At 42.7% G+C, this 19413-nt stretch overlaps 1 protein-coding gene across 12 annotated transcripts in view; it reads right to left on the reverse strand.

Annotated features, from left to right (window-relative positions):
* PTPRT (protein tyrosine phosphatase receptor type T) overlaps positions 1 to 19413 on the reverse strand; it is a 1077107-nt gene that overhangs the window by 95085 nt on the left and 962609 nt on the right. For 8 of the 12 annotated variants that reach the window (XM_060618029.3, XM_060617982.3, XM_060618011.3 and 5 more), the window contains one exon: positions 5954 to 6144. In XM_060618029.3, the coding sequence (XP_060474012.1) occupies positions 5954 to 6144 (191 nt within the window). The remainder of the gene's footprint in view (positions 1 to 5953; positions 6145 to 19413) is intronic. The other 4 variants (XM_060618020.3, XM_060617963.3, XM_060618001.3 and 1 more) reach the window with 1 other exon arrangement.

Genomic DNA, 19413 nt, shown 5'->3' on the forward strand with positions numbered 1-19413 from the left:
TGGGGACTCCAAGGAGTCTCCTTAGGCCAGCATCCCTCAACCTTGAAAGTAATTATAGTTATCCGGACAGCTTAGAAAATATAGATCTCTGGATCCCACCTCTAGGAATTCTAATTAATCTGAAGGACAGCCTAGGCATTGGCATTTTTAAAACTTCCTTAGGTAATTCTAATGTGTGGCCAAGACTGAAAACCTCCAAACTTCCTATTTGTATGGCAGGTGAGGTTAATTAGCCTTAGGTCTCCTTGAGTTCCTAGGAACCCAGGGCCCCTGGTCAACCACAGTTGCTGGGACTTGACATGTAACTATGGGGGTGGCAGCCCCAGAAAGGGGTCTAGCTGGACTATCAGTCCGGGACAATCAGTTCCTCCTTAGGCTCACAAAATATGCAGGACATAAGCATTGTTTGGATCACTCTGACCAACCCCTTTTTTCCTTTATTGCATAAATATGGAAATGGAGGCCCAGAACAGGAGAATGACCTGCCCAAGGTCACCCAGATACTTAATTAAAGAGATAGGACTTGAATCCAGGAATTTTGACTATTAACTCAGAACGACTCATATATGACTTCAAGTCATTGAACTTAAAATACATATTGAGAGACTCACGTTTACATGCCAAAGAGCACGAACTGATTCTATGTCTCTACAGGAGAGAACATGTGTGGGCTTGTCTGGGCTCTGGGCCCAGTCTCCTGGTTTGAGCAATTCCATCTTTTCCTTCAATTACTGTCCCAGCCGCCTACCTGCCTCTGGTCTCCCTGCTCTGATCAATGCCAGTTACATCTAGAATGTGAATTCAACTTTAAAAAATGCTGCTCCGTTCCATGGCTCTGCATGACCTCTAGAATTGAATCCAAACTCCTTACTTAGCCTGAAAAATATCCCCTTGCTTCACCACCCCAGCCCACTCCTACTGATAGTTCCAGCCCTATCTCCCTCCATGCTTTGTATGCCAAACATAGTTTTTGTACCAAACTGCTTCTGGTTCTCATAATTCAACCTGCTATGCATACCTCCATGCCACAGACTCTTCTAGTCCCTCTGCCCAGAACAGCCTTCCCTGCTTTCGAATTTGGTGATTCGTATTTCTCAAGCTTTGGTTTAGGCTTTATGTGTTCCAGAAAGCCAACGGCCATCCATCCCCAGGCTAGGTTTCATGCACACCACCCACAAGGGTTCCCACAGCACTCTATTGTGACATTTTCTCAAGATACTGAAGTGATCAGTTCATATGTCTGTGTCTAAGAATAGGCTCTAAGTTCTCCCAGAAGGCAAGGGCTCTGTCTCCTCTCAGTTCCTAGAGCCTAGTACAACATCTGGCCTATGGAGAGTCCTCAAACATCTTTAAATTGACATTCCACAAGGCTCATCCTTGGTTATCATCTCTGTCAATCAATGCTCACTTGCTTCATGACCTCGAAGCAAGGGCTTGTGGCTTTAATACCATCTATATGACAGTAACTCCCAAAGTTTTCTCCTTAGCTCAGGCTTCTTTCCCAAATTCCAGACTCGTATGTCCAATTACCTACTTTCCATCTTCACTAACATGTCTAATGGACACCTCAAACTCAGTTCAAAATTGAACTCCCGATTGTTCCATTGGCCCCAAGTCTGTTCTCCCTGCAGCTTCCCTATATCTGGTAGTGGCAACTCCATCCTCCCAGTGGTTCAAGTAATAGCCCCGGAGTCACCCTTGAATCCTCTCTCTCTCTTTCACACACCATGCTAATGCATTAGGAAACCCTGTTGGTTCTGTCTGGAAGCTATGTTCAGAATCCAACCATTTCTCACCACCTCCACTGCCACACCTTGGTAGTGTCACCATTGCCTCTTGCCTGGGTTACTGCCATGGCTTCTTAACTGGTCTCCCTGCTTTGACTCTTGCCTACTTATGTCTCTTCTCAACACAGTAGCTGGAATGAGCATTTCAAAGTAATGTGAAATAGTTATTTGTTTTCTCAAACCTCTGCAGTGGCTTTCCATTTCATACAGAGTAAAAGCCAAAGTCCTTAAAATGGCTTATGAGGCACTACATGGTCAGATTCCCCCTTTATTTCTCCAATGTCATCTTTTATTACTTTTACTCCTTGTTCACTCTACTCATACCACCCTTGGCCTCCTCGTACTCCCTTGATCTGGACCTTTCTGCCTCTAGATTTCTTCCACCATGTATCTGCTCAAAACTTTTCGTTTAATTAAGGACTACCTTTCTACCCTATTTAATACTGGAACCCTGTTTACTCTACGTCCCTGGAATATACTATCTCCCTGCCTTGCTCTATCCTTTCTTTTTCCATGGTACTTGTGGCAGTGTGTATCATCCAAAGATTGTATTGTCCAGTATTTCCTGTTCTGCATTCTCTTGTAGAATCTTGCAATTGCCCCTCCATCTATCAAGAGAGGGAGTTTAATTCCCCTTCCCTAGAATATAGGCAGTTATTACTTACTTATAACCAATACAATGAGGTAGTAGCGATGCTGTGTGATGCCCGAGTCTAGGTCACAAAGGATGATGTACTTTCTACTGTTAGCCAAGAGGCTCACCTTTGGACCGATGAGCTACTATGCATGACGTCCAGCATCGTCAGGCTCCCGTGCTGTGAGGAAGTCCAGGCCACCTGAAGAGGCCGTGTGTAGGTGTTCCAGATGACAATCCTAGCTGAGACCCCAGGGGACAGCCTGCAGCAATCACTAGATATGAAAGTGAAGACACTTTCTGATGATTACAGCCCCAGTCTTAGAGGCTTCCACGTCAAGGTTTCCACACATCAAGGAGCAGAGGCAGACTCTGTTGTGCTATGTCCAAATTTCTGACCCACAGAATCAATGAGCACAGTAAATTGGTTGTTTCACGTCACTAAGATTTGGGATAGTGTGTAGCACAGCAAATAGTATGTTTCACTGTTGAACATATTATTTACTAACATATTAAGTGAATTGTTGTGAAATGACTTGTCTTTTTTGTCTGAATTCTCAATTATAATTATTTTTGTTTTATAGTTACACTATTCACAAGCCATTTCCCCTTATTTGTGAGGCATCAAGAAAGGTGAAACTAGCCTTTCACATCAATATGCATTTGTAAGACATTTCTCTGTCCTCTTGTTGAAAAACTAGGGAATATTACTGAAGTGTCAAAGGTACACACACTTCATCTGTTCCAACATTAGCTCAGGTCTAGATTGAAGAGCAGTAAATGTCTTCTCCAAGGCTTTTAATAAAATAACTTGTTTTTAAGTCTGTAATTGATTTCTTGTTTCTCTTGCTAGAACACAAGTTTCAGGAGGGAATGAATCTTTGTCCAATTTGTTCAATTCTGTATCCAAATATGTATGTAGAACGCTCCTTGGGAATGGTAAATACTCAGTGAATATTTATTGAACAAATTTATGTGACTGTACAGCTGAACTGAATTTTAGAAGACACAGTTTGCTATAGCTGAGAGGTCCCTTATATGTCAACTTGTCAAACCCACCCATTTGTATGAAAAAGGCTGAGCAGGAGTCATAGGCAAGAAAGAGCACAAAACATGTTGGTTTGAGAGTAGGAGTGGTGGCTCAGGATCCTTGTGATTACAACAGGGCATGGTCTTCAAGCAAACCTGTGGCTCGTAGGTCCACTATGTAGATTCCAGACATCATGGGCACTTTGATGATCAAAGCCATATCCACCTAATGTCTAGGAAAGGGGACTGGCAGATTGTGGGAAGATTCCCATTAAATAAGGCTGCTTCCCACTTAACCTCCTGCTAATCAGAAAATGTGTTAACTGGAAGCTAAACATTCAAGTTAACTGGTTAATATAATTTGAACGAAGTGAAGGCAGGACTAGTCCACTAAGTGATATTTCTGTTTGGGGTCTAAATGGTGGAGCAAAATGTATTGTTATATTATAAAAACACATCATTTCCACGCCAGAAAGTTTGGGAAATGTAAAAAGGCAGAAAAATAAATTAAAAAAAATCAATCCAAATCATACCACACAGGGATGTACCTTCCAAAAAGATATTACCCTGGAAGGAAATGCACTAAAGTAGTCAAATGTATTTGTTTTTTTGTTTTCAAATTTTAGACCTCAGTTTCTTAGAACAGTGTTTCTCAGTCTTTGACTATTTCTTCCCCTTTCTGATAAGTCCCCAGTCTCCCTTCATGCTATTGGAACCTTAAATGAAATAGTATGACTAATGACTTATAAACCATCATGACATTGAATATGTCTTTACCAACAGCACACTATCTCCTGTCATTCACTCACCAAAGATATGTACACAGGTGTGTATAAGCACATACCCATGTACGCCTCCACACTTTCAGGGACTGGGACCATTCAACAAACCTCCTAGGAAGTAAGGCCCAGGGATGAGCAGTGGATGAGACCATTTCCTCCAAATATTACCCCGATTTCCTCCCCAAATTTGTGGATTGAGGATATGAAAAAATGCTATTTTACTGGGATCATATTTGAAATTAAGCACAAGTTCTCCTGAGCTGGTAATTACTCACATCCATGGACATAAACGTTTTTGTTCTCATAAATGTGTCAAACATGCCCCTTGCCACCGTGTTTTATACTCTCGTAAAATTTTAGGACCAGAGAGGTCCTTAGACATCACCTTATCCAAACTCTCCATTCAACTAATAAAGAATTTAAAACTCAGGTAGCAAAATGGTATGTTAATATCACACAGTTTATTGTACTGGAATCTGGCTGTCTGGACTCAGCAGCCCGCCCCTCCCCCCAAGTTTAGCACAATTTCATGAGCTCACATAGCTTCTGAAATACTGCTTTGTAAGCTCTTTCTCAGAATATAGTCTGAGAGATAAACTTAGTCTGCACTATCAAGAATTCCAAATATGTAGAGTCTTAGTCAATGCGTTTGCACTGCATACAGTGTTACCGACCCTGGCATATTTGGGGAACATGGTGCATGTGAAAAAAAGAAACCTACAAAAACTAGTACACATAACTCAGAGCCTGGCACACAGTAGATGCTCGAAAGATATTCTGGGAAGGAAGAAGGAGAGGGGGAGGGAGAGAGAGAGGAAAGGAAAAGTAAAGAAAGAAATGTTGTTTTCAAAGCTGGCTGCACAAGGAGGCTTGCAAAATTCTTCCTGGGGAGTGAGGTTGTGCTCTTTAGTTCAGGAAAATATCTTAATGAATTTTTCCTTCTATTTTATTTTCTTCTTTGTAAAAGGTGAGGCCTGAGGGGCAAGGTCTGAAGCAAAAGAAGGGAGACGGAGAAAGCTAAACTGTTTTGCATAAACAAATGAGTGTGGGGGGAGCGTGGGAATTCTTTTCCTGGATGCTGGGAAAAATTGAAAAAAAAAAAAGGAAAAATTTGAGGATACTACAAAGAACTTTGGGGACAGAGTGGACAGAGACCTGTCAGGAGGCCGGAACCTCAGAAGGACTTTTGTTCGGGCACTTCCTGTACTTTGCTGCAATCCTTCTGTTATTCCCCAAACCTCAGTAACAGCCACTACTCACAAGTCCTCTGCACTGGAGTTGCCTTGGGGAGGGAGAGAAAGGATGTCCAAAGCCAGGGTGAGGAGAAGGTACAAAGAGAGAGAAGGAGATACCAGAGGTGAAAGTGACTCAGGCGGTGGGTGTTGAGAACACAGCAGAAGCAAGGTAATGGGCCCAGAGGGGACTACGAGCAAGCAAGTCTCCCGGAAATCACTGGCAGGGGAGACTGGCTGGCTTTTTTTTTTTTTTTTTTACAACAGGTGGGATATGGGACTTGATCCTTTCCATCTTCCTATTGAAGGAAGGCAGGAATCGAAACTGATTCAGTAGGTCTGAGTGGGGACTGGGATGGTGCCTTTCCAACACACTCCCAAGCGATGCTGTTGTTGCTGGCCTGGGGACCATCCTTTGAGTCGCAAGGATTCAGCACCCATGAAGCCTCTGTGCCCATCAGGAAGTTTCTCCACAGGGTGGTCTCTTACCTCATATTCCTCCTTGAACCCATAGCCCTGGCCTCTCTTCATCTGGGTGATGTGCTGCAGTAGGTCCGCCACCCGGATGGCAGGCTGGAACTGGTCCCGGGGATAGCTCATCTCCACAGGGTCGCAGGCCCGGTAGGGGTGAGTCTGGATCGTGAGGGTGGGCTGGGACAGCTCCCCACGGCTGCCATCTGCTTCAAAGAGAAGGGGGCAAAGCACATATCACCTATGAGAGTTCTGTCCTCTGTCCTCTCCACCACCCCCCAGGGCAGGGGAACTAACTCAAGACTCAAGTGATCAGGAAGCTGAGGACACTGCTTCCCTCGCATGGCTGTGGTGGCAGATTTAAAAATTAAAACAACAAACGAACCAATGAACACAATAACCCTGGGTTTGTTTCTATTTCAAGGGTGCTTATCGATGGAGCAGTGACCAAGTTCCAGGTTAGCTGCCATCCTCTGCCTGTCTCAGTCCTTCCTCCAGGCTTGAGAGGGTGGTCTTGGCCAATTAGGGCCAATCTCAGAGCCAGTGAGAAGCCAGACAGCAGTTTAGGAAATAGGATGCCTGGAAATCATCTCTGGTGCCTGCTTGCAAGTGAGGAGAGCCCAGGTCTCTGGAGACCAGAGCCATGTGTCTGCTCCTGCTCCGTCTGCCTACATCCTTGGGAGGAACTGAAGCCAGTCTTGGACTCTGACCCCTTCAGCTGCTCTCTCCAGCTCTGGGCTCTGCAACGTGCTTGGCTTCTGTCTACTATCTAGTTTCCCCACCAGTTCACACTCTTGATCCAGGAGTGTCGCTGAACCTCTTCCTTCAGTCCTGCCAGCTACTTCTCCCAGGCCTGGGTCCTATGCCCCATCTCCTTTATCGAATCTCTCCTTGATATAAAATCTGTACTCTCCTTGATAATAATCTCTATACCCACTGAGTCACGCTAACTGCCCTCTGCTGGCTCACCGCCCCCCCCCCCCCCCCGGAAACTGATGCATGCCGAGGGGAGATTTGAATTCCTCTGTTCCCCTCTGGCCAGGACAGCCACATGCTTGCCCTACGGACTCCCTGCCAAGCATACATTGTTGATCTTTCAGGGCCAGTTCACAACCATCTAGGCTTGGTTTCCTCAACCTCCTCCCAAAGTCATGGACTGTCTATGCCCCAGAGCCTCCAGTTGTGGCATGTATGAGATCAGAACTGCCATAGATGATGATCCTGGTGTTTTCAGGCACATTAAGGTACCCACACAGACCCCATTAAGCCTATGCCACAGTCACTCCCAGGGAGGCTTCAGTGTATATTCCTGACTTTCTGCAACTTGTCTTTTCAAAATCCGTGTTCCCTGTTAGCTTGTTTGTCGCTCATGTCATAATAATCTCTCAGACATTGCTTCTGTATGTGGAAGTGGAATCTCCTATGTGACAGCAAGAGCTAAACTGTTCCTAGTAAGGAAGGATTGCCAACAAAAAGACCTAGAGCGTACAGGCTTATGTACAAGGAAGAAGGGCCTACGTGAGATGTTAGCACAGCTTTCTGGACTGCACAGAAGAAAAATCCTGCTTCCTTTCCCTCCTGGGACTGTAGGTAACATGTAGTACATCTTCAATGGCATTGATTAAATGGAGAGCTTTGCAAATGTGGGGGCTGCTTTCACTCTCCAGCACACCCTTGTGATCAGGAGGCCAATTTACTGAGAATTCACTGTCAATGTGCCAGGGACTGTGGTAGGCATTGGCAATGCACACAACACAGACCGCACCCTCCAGACTTGACAGTCCAGTATGGCAGACAGACAAGAAGAACCACCTGAAGCACAAGGACAGAAGCCGGGGAAGGGAACCACATTGAGGGAAGAGAAGGAGGCCGAGAAGGAGCGGAGGAGATGGGTGGGCACGTGATGGGGGCAAAGCTCTCAGAGATGGTGTGAGGCAGGTCAAGAAGGCTGTGAACGTGTGAGAATCTCCCAGCCAGAGGGAAGCTGTTGAAGGGTTTTAAGAATTCCTTTCTTTAAGGACACACTAGTTCTTGCCGGTGCCCCAGCTGTCACAGATAGGAGGCACCCTTCCGGCGAGTATCACTCCTGTGACCCTATGGTGGGGTTGGGAATGGAGAAGAGGCATTTTTGTTTACTTCTCTGGATGCTGCACTTCATGATGCCCAGGAGAGCATGGGCCAGAGTCAGCGCCTGGAGCCCTGTGAGTGTCTCCCACCTAAACCGCCATCACACATGGGGACAGGTGTCTTCAGAGATCCATGGTCTTTCAAAGGACCTGGGGCACGGACTGCCTGGAAGACGGACTGCCTGGCAGAGACAGGCTTCTTAGGAATGGGCACCTGGCAAATTTTGTGAGATGCCAAATGTTCCCCAAGCCAATATGGATATTTTCCCTAAACACAGTGCTAGACAGATTGTAAAGTTGGTGTCAGCAAAACCAACACTGGAATGGAAAGTAAATGCATTTGAAATTTAACAACTTTGTATTGCTGTAACATTCGTAATAATGTCAACGCTGGTGCTAATGATGCTGTAAAGGCTCAGAACCAAGGGGCTTTCAAGGTTTATTAATTCAACTAGTTGGACTCCCTTCTCCAATGTATCTTACCTCACCTATTTCCTTATTAACCTCCGATAATGCAGAAGTGATGCCTTTTATCACAGCCCATTTCACCAGACGCACTATACTTAATTTTCCATCATTAGGTTTAATGAAAACCCAATTTCACAACTCACTTCTCTCAGGAACCTACAAGTAATGCTACGTTTTTATCAGCCCCAATTAAAAAGCGTTATGATGTTCCTATTCGAGTGGGAGCCTTAAAACTAATGTGCGATTCCGCGGCTAATTCAACAAGGGCACTGGAATTCACATGCTGCTCATAAAATGTAACTCAAACCAGCTGGCCCTGGGAGAGAACGCTGCTCATTTTTCTCCTCACCAGACCCTTGATTTTCATGCGATTTTGAATTCTCCTTAATGGGTTTTGCATGTTTATTTATCACATGATAATATTTTGGATTTCTTTTGCACTTTTTCTATAGCTGTTGCCTAAGCCTGTGAGTTCCCCTGCAACAACTTCTGTGGTTGCCTGTCAGGGGCTTTTGGGTGATGCATAGGAGATCCTGGGTCACCACAGTCCCTCTATTTCCTCTGTCCCTCTACTGGTTCTCCTTCCTTCTGGCCTTGACTTTTCTATTTTTTTATCCCCCTTATAGATCTCCCTGTAGCTCCAGACACATATTTCCAATTACTTGGTAGGAATTGCCACTCCGACTGGTTAACAAATATTTACTGAGTACCTATATTGTATAAAGCTTGGTGTTAGATACCACATACATACAGGAGGGTGGAGGAAAGTATGTTCAGAGAGAGATAAGCATGCCACAGCCCTTGCAAGAAAGAAAAAGAGATAAGGTGTGTATAAACAAGTCTAACAAAGGTGGGAAGGGACAGGTGCCTGGGAGATGGGAGGGGGATGTGCTGTGGAGCTGGGCACTCCAGAAATGTTTTTCAAGCTACAGACATTCACACCCCACCTCTGTGGTTTTTTGCTATAAGTATGTACAGCCTATATCGGCTCTGATAGAACCTCCCATGATGATGGAAATGGTCTATATCTGTGCTGTGCAATATGGCAGTCACTAACCACGTGTGGCTCGTGAGCATGTGAAATGCGGCTAATGTGACCGAGGAACTGAAGTTTAAGTTGTTTAATTTTAATTAATTTCAGTTTAAATATCCACATGGTGGCTTGTGGCTACTATATTGGGCAGCACAGATCTAGAGAAAAAGAATAACAGAAATGGAGAATACTTGAGTTACATAATAGGGCAAAGAGGTCCAAGGAAATGTAATGCAAGCCACATAAGTAATTTAAAGTTTTCTTGTAGCAACATTAAATACGGCAAAGTGAATTAAGTTAAATTATTTTAAAAAATAAATTTTATTTGACTCAATTCACAAAATAATATTTCAACAGTCAGTATAAAATCATTAATGATATATTTTACACTCTTTATTTGTACTAGGGCTTTGAAATCCAATGTACAAAATTTTTCACTTGCTTCAGTGTAAGCTTAAAATTTCTTTCAATGTTTATTTATTTTTGAGAGAGACACAGAGTGAGAGTGGGGAAGAAGCAGAGAGAGAAGGAGGCACAGAATCCAAAGCAGGCTCCAGGCTCTGAGCTGTCAGCACATAGCCTGATGTGGGGCTCAAATTCATGAACCATGAGATCATGACCTGAGCCAAAGTCGGACACTTAACTGACGGAGCCACCCAGGTGCCCCGCTTCAGTGTAGTCTTATTTCAGTTCAGACTAGCCATATTTCCAGGGCTCAACAGCATAGGTCATTAGTGGGCAATGCAGGTGTACAGGCTTACCCAGAGCCAAGTCAAGTTCTAAAGAGAGCTGATTTAGAGTTATAGTGAACTTCAGAGACAACTCATCTAGTGTAAGACAGCTCTAGCCCATGGATGCAACATGCCCATTTACTTTTAATGCTCACTACAACATTTATATAACTTTTTAAGAAATGGCCTGACCGTGTCCCATGAGAAGAGCAGGACCCTGAGAAATGCTGTGAGTCTGGGTCCCAGAATCAGAGAGAATGGGGTTCGTATTTTTAATCACCCAGTTATGGGCTCGATGATCTTGGCCAAGCGACTACAGTTTCAGAGCTCAGTATCTTCATCTACAATACAGGGAAGACAGGTATTGTGAGGATTCGATGAAATAATGCCTGCAGGTGCCTGGTTTCGGGTGAGCAGGGAAGAAACCATTGCTGTTCTGATGTTGTACAAGATGTGTTTGGCACATGAGAATCACAGACTGGCGAGAGCATCTGGGGAGTCTTTTAGGGCTTCTCTCTTCTTTCCTTCAGGACACACTCCATGGCCATCTAAATATTTTACTCTATTCCTGCTGTTACTGTCCTAGTTTGAGTCCCCATGACAAGACTATTCCATCAGGTTCCCCAGGGGTCTTTCTGCCTTCACAGTTCTTTTTACACAGCTTTGATCAAGTCATTCTTCTGAGCAAAAGCCTCCACAGAGTCAAGACACAATTTCTTAACTAGCCAACCAAATTCCTATAGTTTCTATTTCTTATTTCATCTAAAATAATTCCTCTCAATCTGTGTACCCTTTAGGGCAGGAGAGCACAAAGAGTGGATGGGTAAGTATCTGGAGACTGCTTGCTGAGAGGGGAGAGTCTGGGACCGGAGAGAAGGTTTGAGGTGGGGATGAGGCTGGCTCACCTGCTCAGAGTGGAGACATGATTAGAACAAACACAGCGGGGGTGCTGTGGCAACAGGAGGTGTCAGGGTCAGAGTACAGAACCTGAAGACAAAATCTGGCTTCAAATACGAACCTCACAACTTTCTAGCTATGGGACTTCAGACAGATTACTAAGATCTTTATTTGTAATTGGCATCAGAGATGGCGATGACCATTATCATCATGGAAGAAGGTCGTTGTAACCTTAAATGGGATCCATTGGAAGACGTCTCAAGGTGACCCCTGGCTGCTAGCAGGCGCTGCCTGATCCCCACCATTGCTACCAAATATCAGTAAAGCCTCAAGAAAATAAACTTATAATAGCATTAAAATGTAAGTCAGTGAACTAACCTAGCATCGGAATTTGGGAGGAATACCCATTAATTATGTCAGTATCACACTACATATGTGTATGAAGATGGAGACTTCATTTTGTCACAGTTTTTAAAAAAATCTCTAAAATTGTATAAAATCACCTTTCACCTGATTCAACATAGGGCAATTTTCCCTCTCGGGTTGAAAAGGATTGCAATTTCTTTGGTGAAGCATAGATGAAGTAGTTGGCTTGGGTTCGGGAGCCATGTTGTAAGAAAATTGTGTTCCACATTTCCAAATTCTGGACTTCAGCTAGTATAAGTGTACTGACTTGCACTTCTTGAGACACAGTAGATTCACACCCCCCCCCCCCATCTCATATCCACTCGGGATATACTGTCTCTCAATGTAACGGCAGGTGAAATAACCTTCTCTCTCTCTTTTTCTTTGCATTCAGTACCCAATACTTCCTGGCCCTGGCATATGGCAACCATTACCCTGCTTTCTGTTGCAGTAGTTGCTTTCTCTGGAATGTCATATATATGCAATCATACTGCATACAGTGTTTTGTGGCTGGGTTTTTACAAAAATGTTTATTTACTTTTGAGAGAGAGAGAGAGACAGAGAGAGAGAGAGAGAGAGAGAGAGAGAGAGAGAGAGAGAGAACACTAGCAAGGGAGGAGCAGAGAGAGAGAGGGAGAGACAGAATCCAAAGACAGGCTCCAGGCTCTGAGCTGTCAGCACAGAGCCCAACGTGGGGCTCGAACTCATGAACTGTGAGATCATGACCTGAGCGGAAGTTGGATGCCCAACCCAGTGAGCCACCCAGGTGCTCCTATGTTTTCACTTAGCACGATGCTTTTGAGGTTCTTTCATGTTGTTGCTTATAGCTAGTTTGTTCCCATTGGCACACATCCTCGCCAGCTCTTGTTTCACGGTTCTATTAATTTTAGGTAAGTTTTATTAATTTTAGGCATTCTAGTGGTTGTACAGTAGGATCTCACTGTAATTTTAATTTGTATATTCTTATGTACCTATATGACATTTGTTTTCCTTCTCTGGGTGAGGTGTCTGTTCAAATATTCGGCCCATTTTTTAGAGGGTTATCTTATTATTGACTTGTAATCTGGATATAAGCCTTTTATCATATGTATGTTTTGGAAATACTTACTCCCAGTCTGAGGCTTACCCTTTTATTTTCTTAATAGTATCTTTTGAGAAGCAGAAGTTTTAATTTTGATCAGGTTGAATTTATCAATTATCTTCCTTTATGGTTGGTTATTTTGTCTTGTGCAAGAAATCTCTAATTCAAGGCCACAAATATTGTCTATGTTTTCTTCTCCTTCTCCTTCTGAAGTCTGGCCAAATGGCGTAGGGTTGAACTTGTAACACTAGTAGTAAGTACAATGCCACCCTGCTGCTCCACACTTTACAGAGCTGAAATGGGCATTGTATAACTGGCAACTGACACTGAGATTCTTTGTTACTTCAAGTAACACTAGCCTGAAGGATAGAAAAAAAAATGCTTCACCTTCTTATTTCCTTCTCTGGGCTCTGATAATCAAAGATTAAGCGACCAAATATGGGAGGCTGGGTATTTCCAAGCTCTTTCTCCCCCTCAATTGCTTTCACTGGGGTTTCTGACATGGCAAAGGCAAAAGAAGGTAGACAAAAACCTTTATACCCTAGGAAGCAGATTCAGTATTAGGAAAAAAAAAAGGGGGGGGGGACCAGAGTAGTCATGGGGAAGGGGGACCAGAGTAGTCATGGGGAAGGTGACTTCTGGATTGACTTACTCCCTCTGATAAAGAGATCAATCCTCCTCTTTGTGGGCAGAACATAAATTCTTCCCTCCATAGCACTCAGATCAGATGGAGGGATGGTATCAGACACTCTGCAGAGGAATGGGGGCTGTCAACATCCCTTCCTCCTTCTGCTTAAGCCACAAGAAAAGGGTTCCTGCCAGTTGGGCAGTAAGGACAACAGTGAGAATCTTCCTGCTCTGTTCACAGCAAACACCAGTCCTGGAGAAATTTTCTCCTCCTTTTTTATAGTAAGTAAACAGAAACAAAACAACATGGTCTTAGAAAAATCTACCATATTAAAAACAAGGAAAATGATACTCTGAAGGCAGAGAAAAATATAATTTTCAAAAGCAAAAAAGCAGCCAGTGTTGACTTTTTACCCAACCATCATCCCCTACTTTTATCCTTTCTGGCAGAGCCCTCAAATTAGTTTAGGTGCCCACACATTTTCCTCGTGACTCAGGTAGATGACCCTATTCCTAGATATAGGGTCAAATTGGGATTTCCTTAAGCCAATCAGGAGCTCTTATCTTCTTTGCCAATTTTTCAAAAGTTTTTAGTGAGATAGGAGGGGGTTTCTGGGAAAGATTTCTCTACCTCTAAGAAGGCTGTTCCGGGGGCCTCTCTCTCCCATTGGGCATTACACCATTTGTGGGTTTGACGCTTGGAGCTGCTAAAGCAATCCTGTACCCATGAGGAGAACCAAGCAGAAGGCAATGCCAACATGAGCTGGTAAAGTGAAGAGCTTACCAGAATTTGGGTCCTTAATGATACTTCAACCAACCCTGGGACCTGCCCTAAACTCTGGACTTCCAGTTCTGTGAGCTGACATGTTAATATACTGTTTAAGCCAGTTTGATTTCTTTTTTTCTCCTGTTACTGGCATGTTAACCTAAACAACGGGAAATGGAAATGAATTCTAGATTGCATGTATTTTCTTGGGAACAAAATTCAAGAAAACACGGAAGAATAAAGGAAGTGAAAGATTACTGAGAACAGAATTTTTCAAATTATGGGTCAAGAAGCAAATGGCAAGAGACGCCTGGGTGGCTCAGTCAGTTAAGTGTCTGACTTCTGCTCAGGTCGTGATCTCATGGTTTGTGAGTTGGAGCCCTGTGTCAGGTTCTGTGCTGACAGCTCAGAGCCTGGAGCCTGCTTTGGATTCTGTCTCTCTGTCTCTCTCTTTCTCTGCCCCACTCTTTCTTGTGCTCTGTCTCTCAGAAATGAATAAACATTAAAAAAAAATAACAAATGGAAAAAACTTCGCTGGGTGAGGAAAAGGGAGATTGTAAGGAAACCCAAATGCAACAGTAGTATTAACGTGGACACTGGAGTCTGGAATGTGAATAAGCAACAGGCAGAAACTTGAGGACAACTAACCTGCAGGGGACTCTAGGTCCTCTGTCCCTACCCGCTCATGTGTGCTCATGAGTTCGTGTGCTCAGACACCAGAAAGACATGTTCAGAGAACAGAAAACAGACACAGAAAAGACATAGTGGTGTTACTAAAGAAGAGAATAAATGACGCAGATGCAATAATAAAGGATATCTGTAAAAACAGCTCTTTGGCAGAAGAAAAACTGCAACCTTCAAAAGCAAAAAGTTCTCCGTGTACAACTTTTTTTAAAAAATATTTTTTGTGTGTTCTTTTTTGTATGTGTCTCGAGTGCACATGGAGCATTCTCCAAGATAGATCATATACTGGGTCACAAAACAGCCCTTCATTAAGTTTACAAGAATTGAAATTATACCATGCATACTTTCAGACCACAACGCTACGAAGCTTAAAATCAACCACAGGAAAAAGTCTGGAAAACCTCCAAAAGCATGCAGGTTAAAGAACACCCTACTAAAGAATGAGTGGGTCAACCAGGCAATTAGAGAAGAAATTAAAAAGTATATGGAAACAAATGAAAATGAAAATACAACAATCCAAACACTTTGGGATGCAGCAAAAGCAGTCCTGAGAGGAAAATACATTGCAATCCAGGCCTATCTCAAGAAACAAGAAAAATCCCAAATACAAAATCTAACAGCACACCTAAAGGAAATAGAAGCAGAACAGCAAAGGCAGCCTAAACCTAGCAGAAGAAGAGAAATCATAAAGATCAGAGCAGAAATAAACAACATAGAATCTAAAAAAACTGTAGAGCAGATCAACGAAACCAAGAGTTGGTTTTTTGAAAAAATAAGCAAAATTGACAAATCTCTAGCCAGGCTTCTCAAAAAGAAAAGGGAGATGACCCAAATAGATAAAATCATGAATGAAAATGGAATTATTACAACCAATCCCGCAGAGATACAAACAATTATCAGGGAATACTATGAAAAATTATATGCCAACAAATTGGACAACCTGGAAGAAATGGACAAATTCCTAAACACCCACACTCTTCCAAAACTCAATCAGGAGGAAATAGAAAGCTTGAACAGACCCATAACCAGCGAAGAACTTGAATCGGTTATCAAAAATCTCCCAACAAATAAGAGTCCAGGACCAGATGGCTTCCCAGGGGAGTTCTACCAGACGTTTAAAGCAGAGATAATACCTATCCTTCTCAAGCTATTCCAAGAAATAGAAAGGGAAGGAAAACTTCCAGACTCATTCTATGAAGCCAGTATTACTTTGATTCCTAAACCAGACAGAGACCCAGTAAAAAAAGAGAACTACAGGCCAATATCCCTGATGAATATGGATGCAAAAATTCTCAATAAGATACTAGCAAATCGAATTCAACAGCATATAAAAAGAATTATTCACCATGATCAAGTGGGATTCATTCCTGGGATGCAGGGCTGGTTCAACATTCACAAATCAATCAACGTGATACATCACATTAATAAAAGAAAAGATAAGAACCATATGATCCTGTCAATCGATGCAGAAAAGGCCTTTTACAAAATCCAGCACCCTTTCTTAATAAAAACCTGGAGAAAGTCGGGATAGAAAGAACATACTTAAACATCATAAAAGCCATTTATGAAAAGCCCACAGCTAACATCATCCTCAATGGGGAAAAACTGAGATATTTTTCCCCGAGATCAGGAACACGACAGGGATGCCCACTCTCACCGCTGTTGTTTAACATAGTGTTGGAAGTTCTAGCATCAGCAATCAGACAACAAAAGGAAATCAAAGGCATCAAAATTGGCAAAGATGAAGTCAAGCTTTCACTTTTTGCAGATGACATGATACTATACATGGAAAATCTGATAGACTCCACCAAAAGTCTGCTAGAACTGATACATGAATTCAGCAAAGTTGCAGGATACAAAATCAATGTACAGAAATCAGTTGCATTTTTATACAGTAACAATGAAGCAACAGAAAGACAAATAAAGAAACTGATCCCATTCACAATTGCACCAAGAAGCATAAAACACCTAGGAATAAACCCAACCAAAGATGTAACAGATCTGTATGCTGAAAACTATAGAAAGCTTATGAAGGTAATTGAAGAAAATATAAAGAAATGGAAAGACATTCCCTGCTCATGGATTGGAAGAATAAATATTGTCAAAATGTCAATACTACCCAAAGCTATCTACACATTCAATGCAATCCCAATCAAAATTGCACCAGCATTCTTCTCGAAACTAGAACAAGCAATCCTAAAATTCATGTGGAACCACAAAAGGCCCCGGATAGCCAAAGTAATTTTGAAGAAGAAGACCAAAGCAGGAGGCATCACAATCCCAGACTTTAGCCTCTACTACAAAGCTGTCATCATCAAGACAGCATGGTATTGGCACAAAAACAGACACATAGACCAATGGAATAGAATAGAAACCCCAGAACTAGACCCACAAACGTATGGCCAACTCATCTTTGACAAAGCAGGAAAGAACATCCAATGGAAAAAAGACAGTCTCTTTAACAAATGGTGCTGGGAGAACTGGACAGCAACATGCAGAAGGTTGAAACTAGACCACTTTCTCACACCATTCACAAAAATAAACTCAAAATGGATAAAGGACCTGAATGTGAGACAGGAAACCATCAAAACCTTAGAGGAGAAAGCAGGAAAAGACCTCTCTGATCTCAACCGTAGCAATCTCTTACTCGACACATCCCCAAAGGCAAGGGAACTAAAAGTAAAAATGAATTACTGGGACCCTACGAAGATAAAAAGCTTCTGCACAGCAAAGGAAACAACCAACAAAACTAAAAGGCAACCAACGGAATGGGAAAAGATATTTGCAAATGACATATCAGACAAAGGGCTAGTATCCAAAATCTATAAAGAGCTCACCAAACTCCACACCCGAAAAACAAATAACCCAGTGAAGAAATGGGCAGAAAACATGAAAAGACACTTCGCTAAAGACATCCAGATGGCCAACAGGCACATGAAAAGATGCTCAACGTCGCTCCTTATCAGGGAAATACAAATCAAAACCACACTCCAATATCACCTCACGCCAGTCAGAGTGGCCAAAATGAACAAATCAGGAGACTATAGATGCTGGAGAGGATGTAGAGAAACGGGAACCCTCTTGCACTGTTGGTGGGAATGCAAACTGGTGCAGCCACTCTGGAAAACAGTGTGGAGGTTCCTCAGAAAATTAAAAATAGACCTACCCTATGACCCAGCAATAGCACTGCTAGGAATTTACCCAAGGGATACAGGAGTACTGATGCATAGGGGCACTTGTACCCCAATGTTTATAGCAGCACTCTCAACAATAGCCAAATTATGGAAAGAGCCTAAATGTCCATCAACTGATGAATGGATAAAGAAATTGTGGTTTATATACACAATGGAGTACTACATGGCAAGGAGAAAGAACGAAATATGGCCCTTTGTAGCAATGTGGATGGAACTGGAGAGTGTGATGCTAAGTGAAATAAGCCATACAGAGAAAGACAGATACCATATGTTTTCACTCTGATGTGGATCCTGAGAAACTTAACAGAAACCCATGGGGGAGGGGAAGCAAAAAAAAAAAAAAAAAAAAGAGGTTAGAGTGGGAGAGAGCCAAAGCATAAGAGACTCTTAAAAACTGAGAACAAACTGAGGGTTGATGGGGGGTGGGAGGGAGGGGAGGGTAGGTGGTGGGTATTGAGGAGGGCACCTTTTGGGATGAGCACTGGGTGTTGTATGGGAACCAATTTGACAATAAATTTCATATATTAAAAAAATAATAATAAAAAATATTTTTTGAGTGTTCTTTTTGTATGTGTATTCTTTTTTTTTTTTTTTTTAATTTAAATTCCAGTTAGTTAACATCCAGTGTAGTGTTGGTTTCAGGAGTAGAACCCAGTGAGTCATCACTTACATATACATCCAGTGCTCATGGCAACAAGTGCCCTCCTTAATGCCTGTCACCCATTTAGCCCATCCCCCACCTGCCTCCCCTCTAGCAATCCTCAGTTTGTCCTCTGTATTTAAGAGTCTCTTATGGTTTGCTTCCCTCTCTGATTTTATCTTATTTTTCTTTCCCTTCCCCTATGTTTAAAATATTTTTAAAATGTTTATTTATTTATTTTGAGAAAGAGAGAGAGAGAGAGCAGGGAAGGGGCAGAGAGAGAGGGAGAGGTAGAGGGAGAGGGAGAGGGAGAGACAGAGGGAGAGACAGAGAGAATGAGAATGAGAATCCCAAGCAGGTTCCAAACTGTCAGGACAAAGCCCAATGTGTGGCTCAATCCCACGAACTGTGAGATCATGACCTGAGCTAAAACCAAGAGTCAGACGCTTAACCAACTGAGCCACCCAGGTGCCCTTCTCTGTGTACAACTTAAAGACAGAATAAGTCTCCAGATATAACTGCTTAAATACTATTGATGAAAAAGCACTTAGATAAACATGTAGGCTGGAATAAATGGTTATCTATAAAGGAAGAGCAACAACGCTAACTCTATTTTCCCTTGCCCAAATTTAAATGCCAGAAAGTGATGGAAGAAAGTTTTTGAGGGAAGAAGGCTGTGACCCCAAAATTATACAATGATGTAAGTTGTTTTTTCACTTGTGAGGTTCCAGGAAGATATTACCTGCTATACAAAGACTCAGAAATTATACTGGCTCTGATTCTTTTCCAGAGGCTTGGGGAGGTAGGGAAATAAGGGAAAAAATAA

The sequence above is a fragment of the Panthera onca genome, chromosome A3 (assembly GCF_046562875.1).
Source record: "Panthera onca isolate mPanOnc1 chromosome A3, mPanOnc1 haplotype 2, whole genome shotgun sequence".
NCBI lineage: Eukaryota > Metazoa > Chordata > Mammalia > Carnivora > Felidae > Panthera > Panthera onca.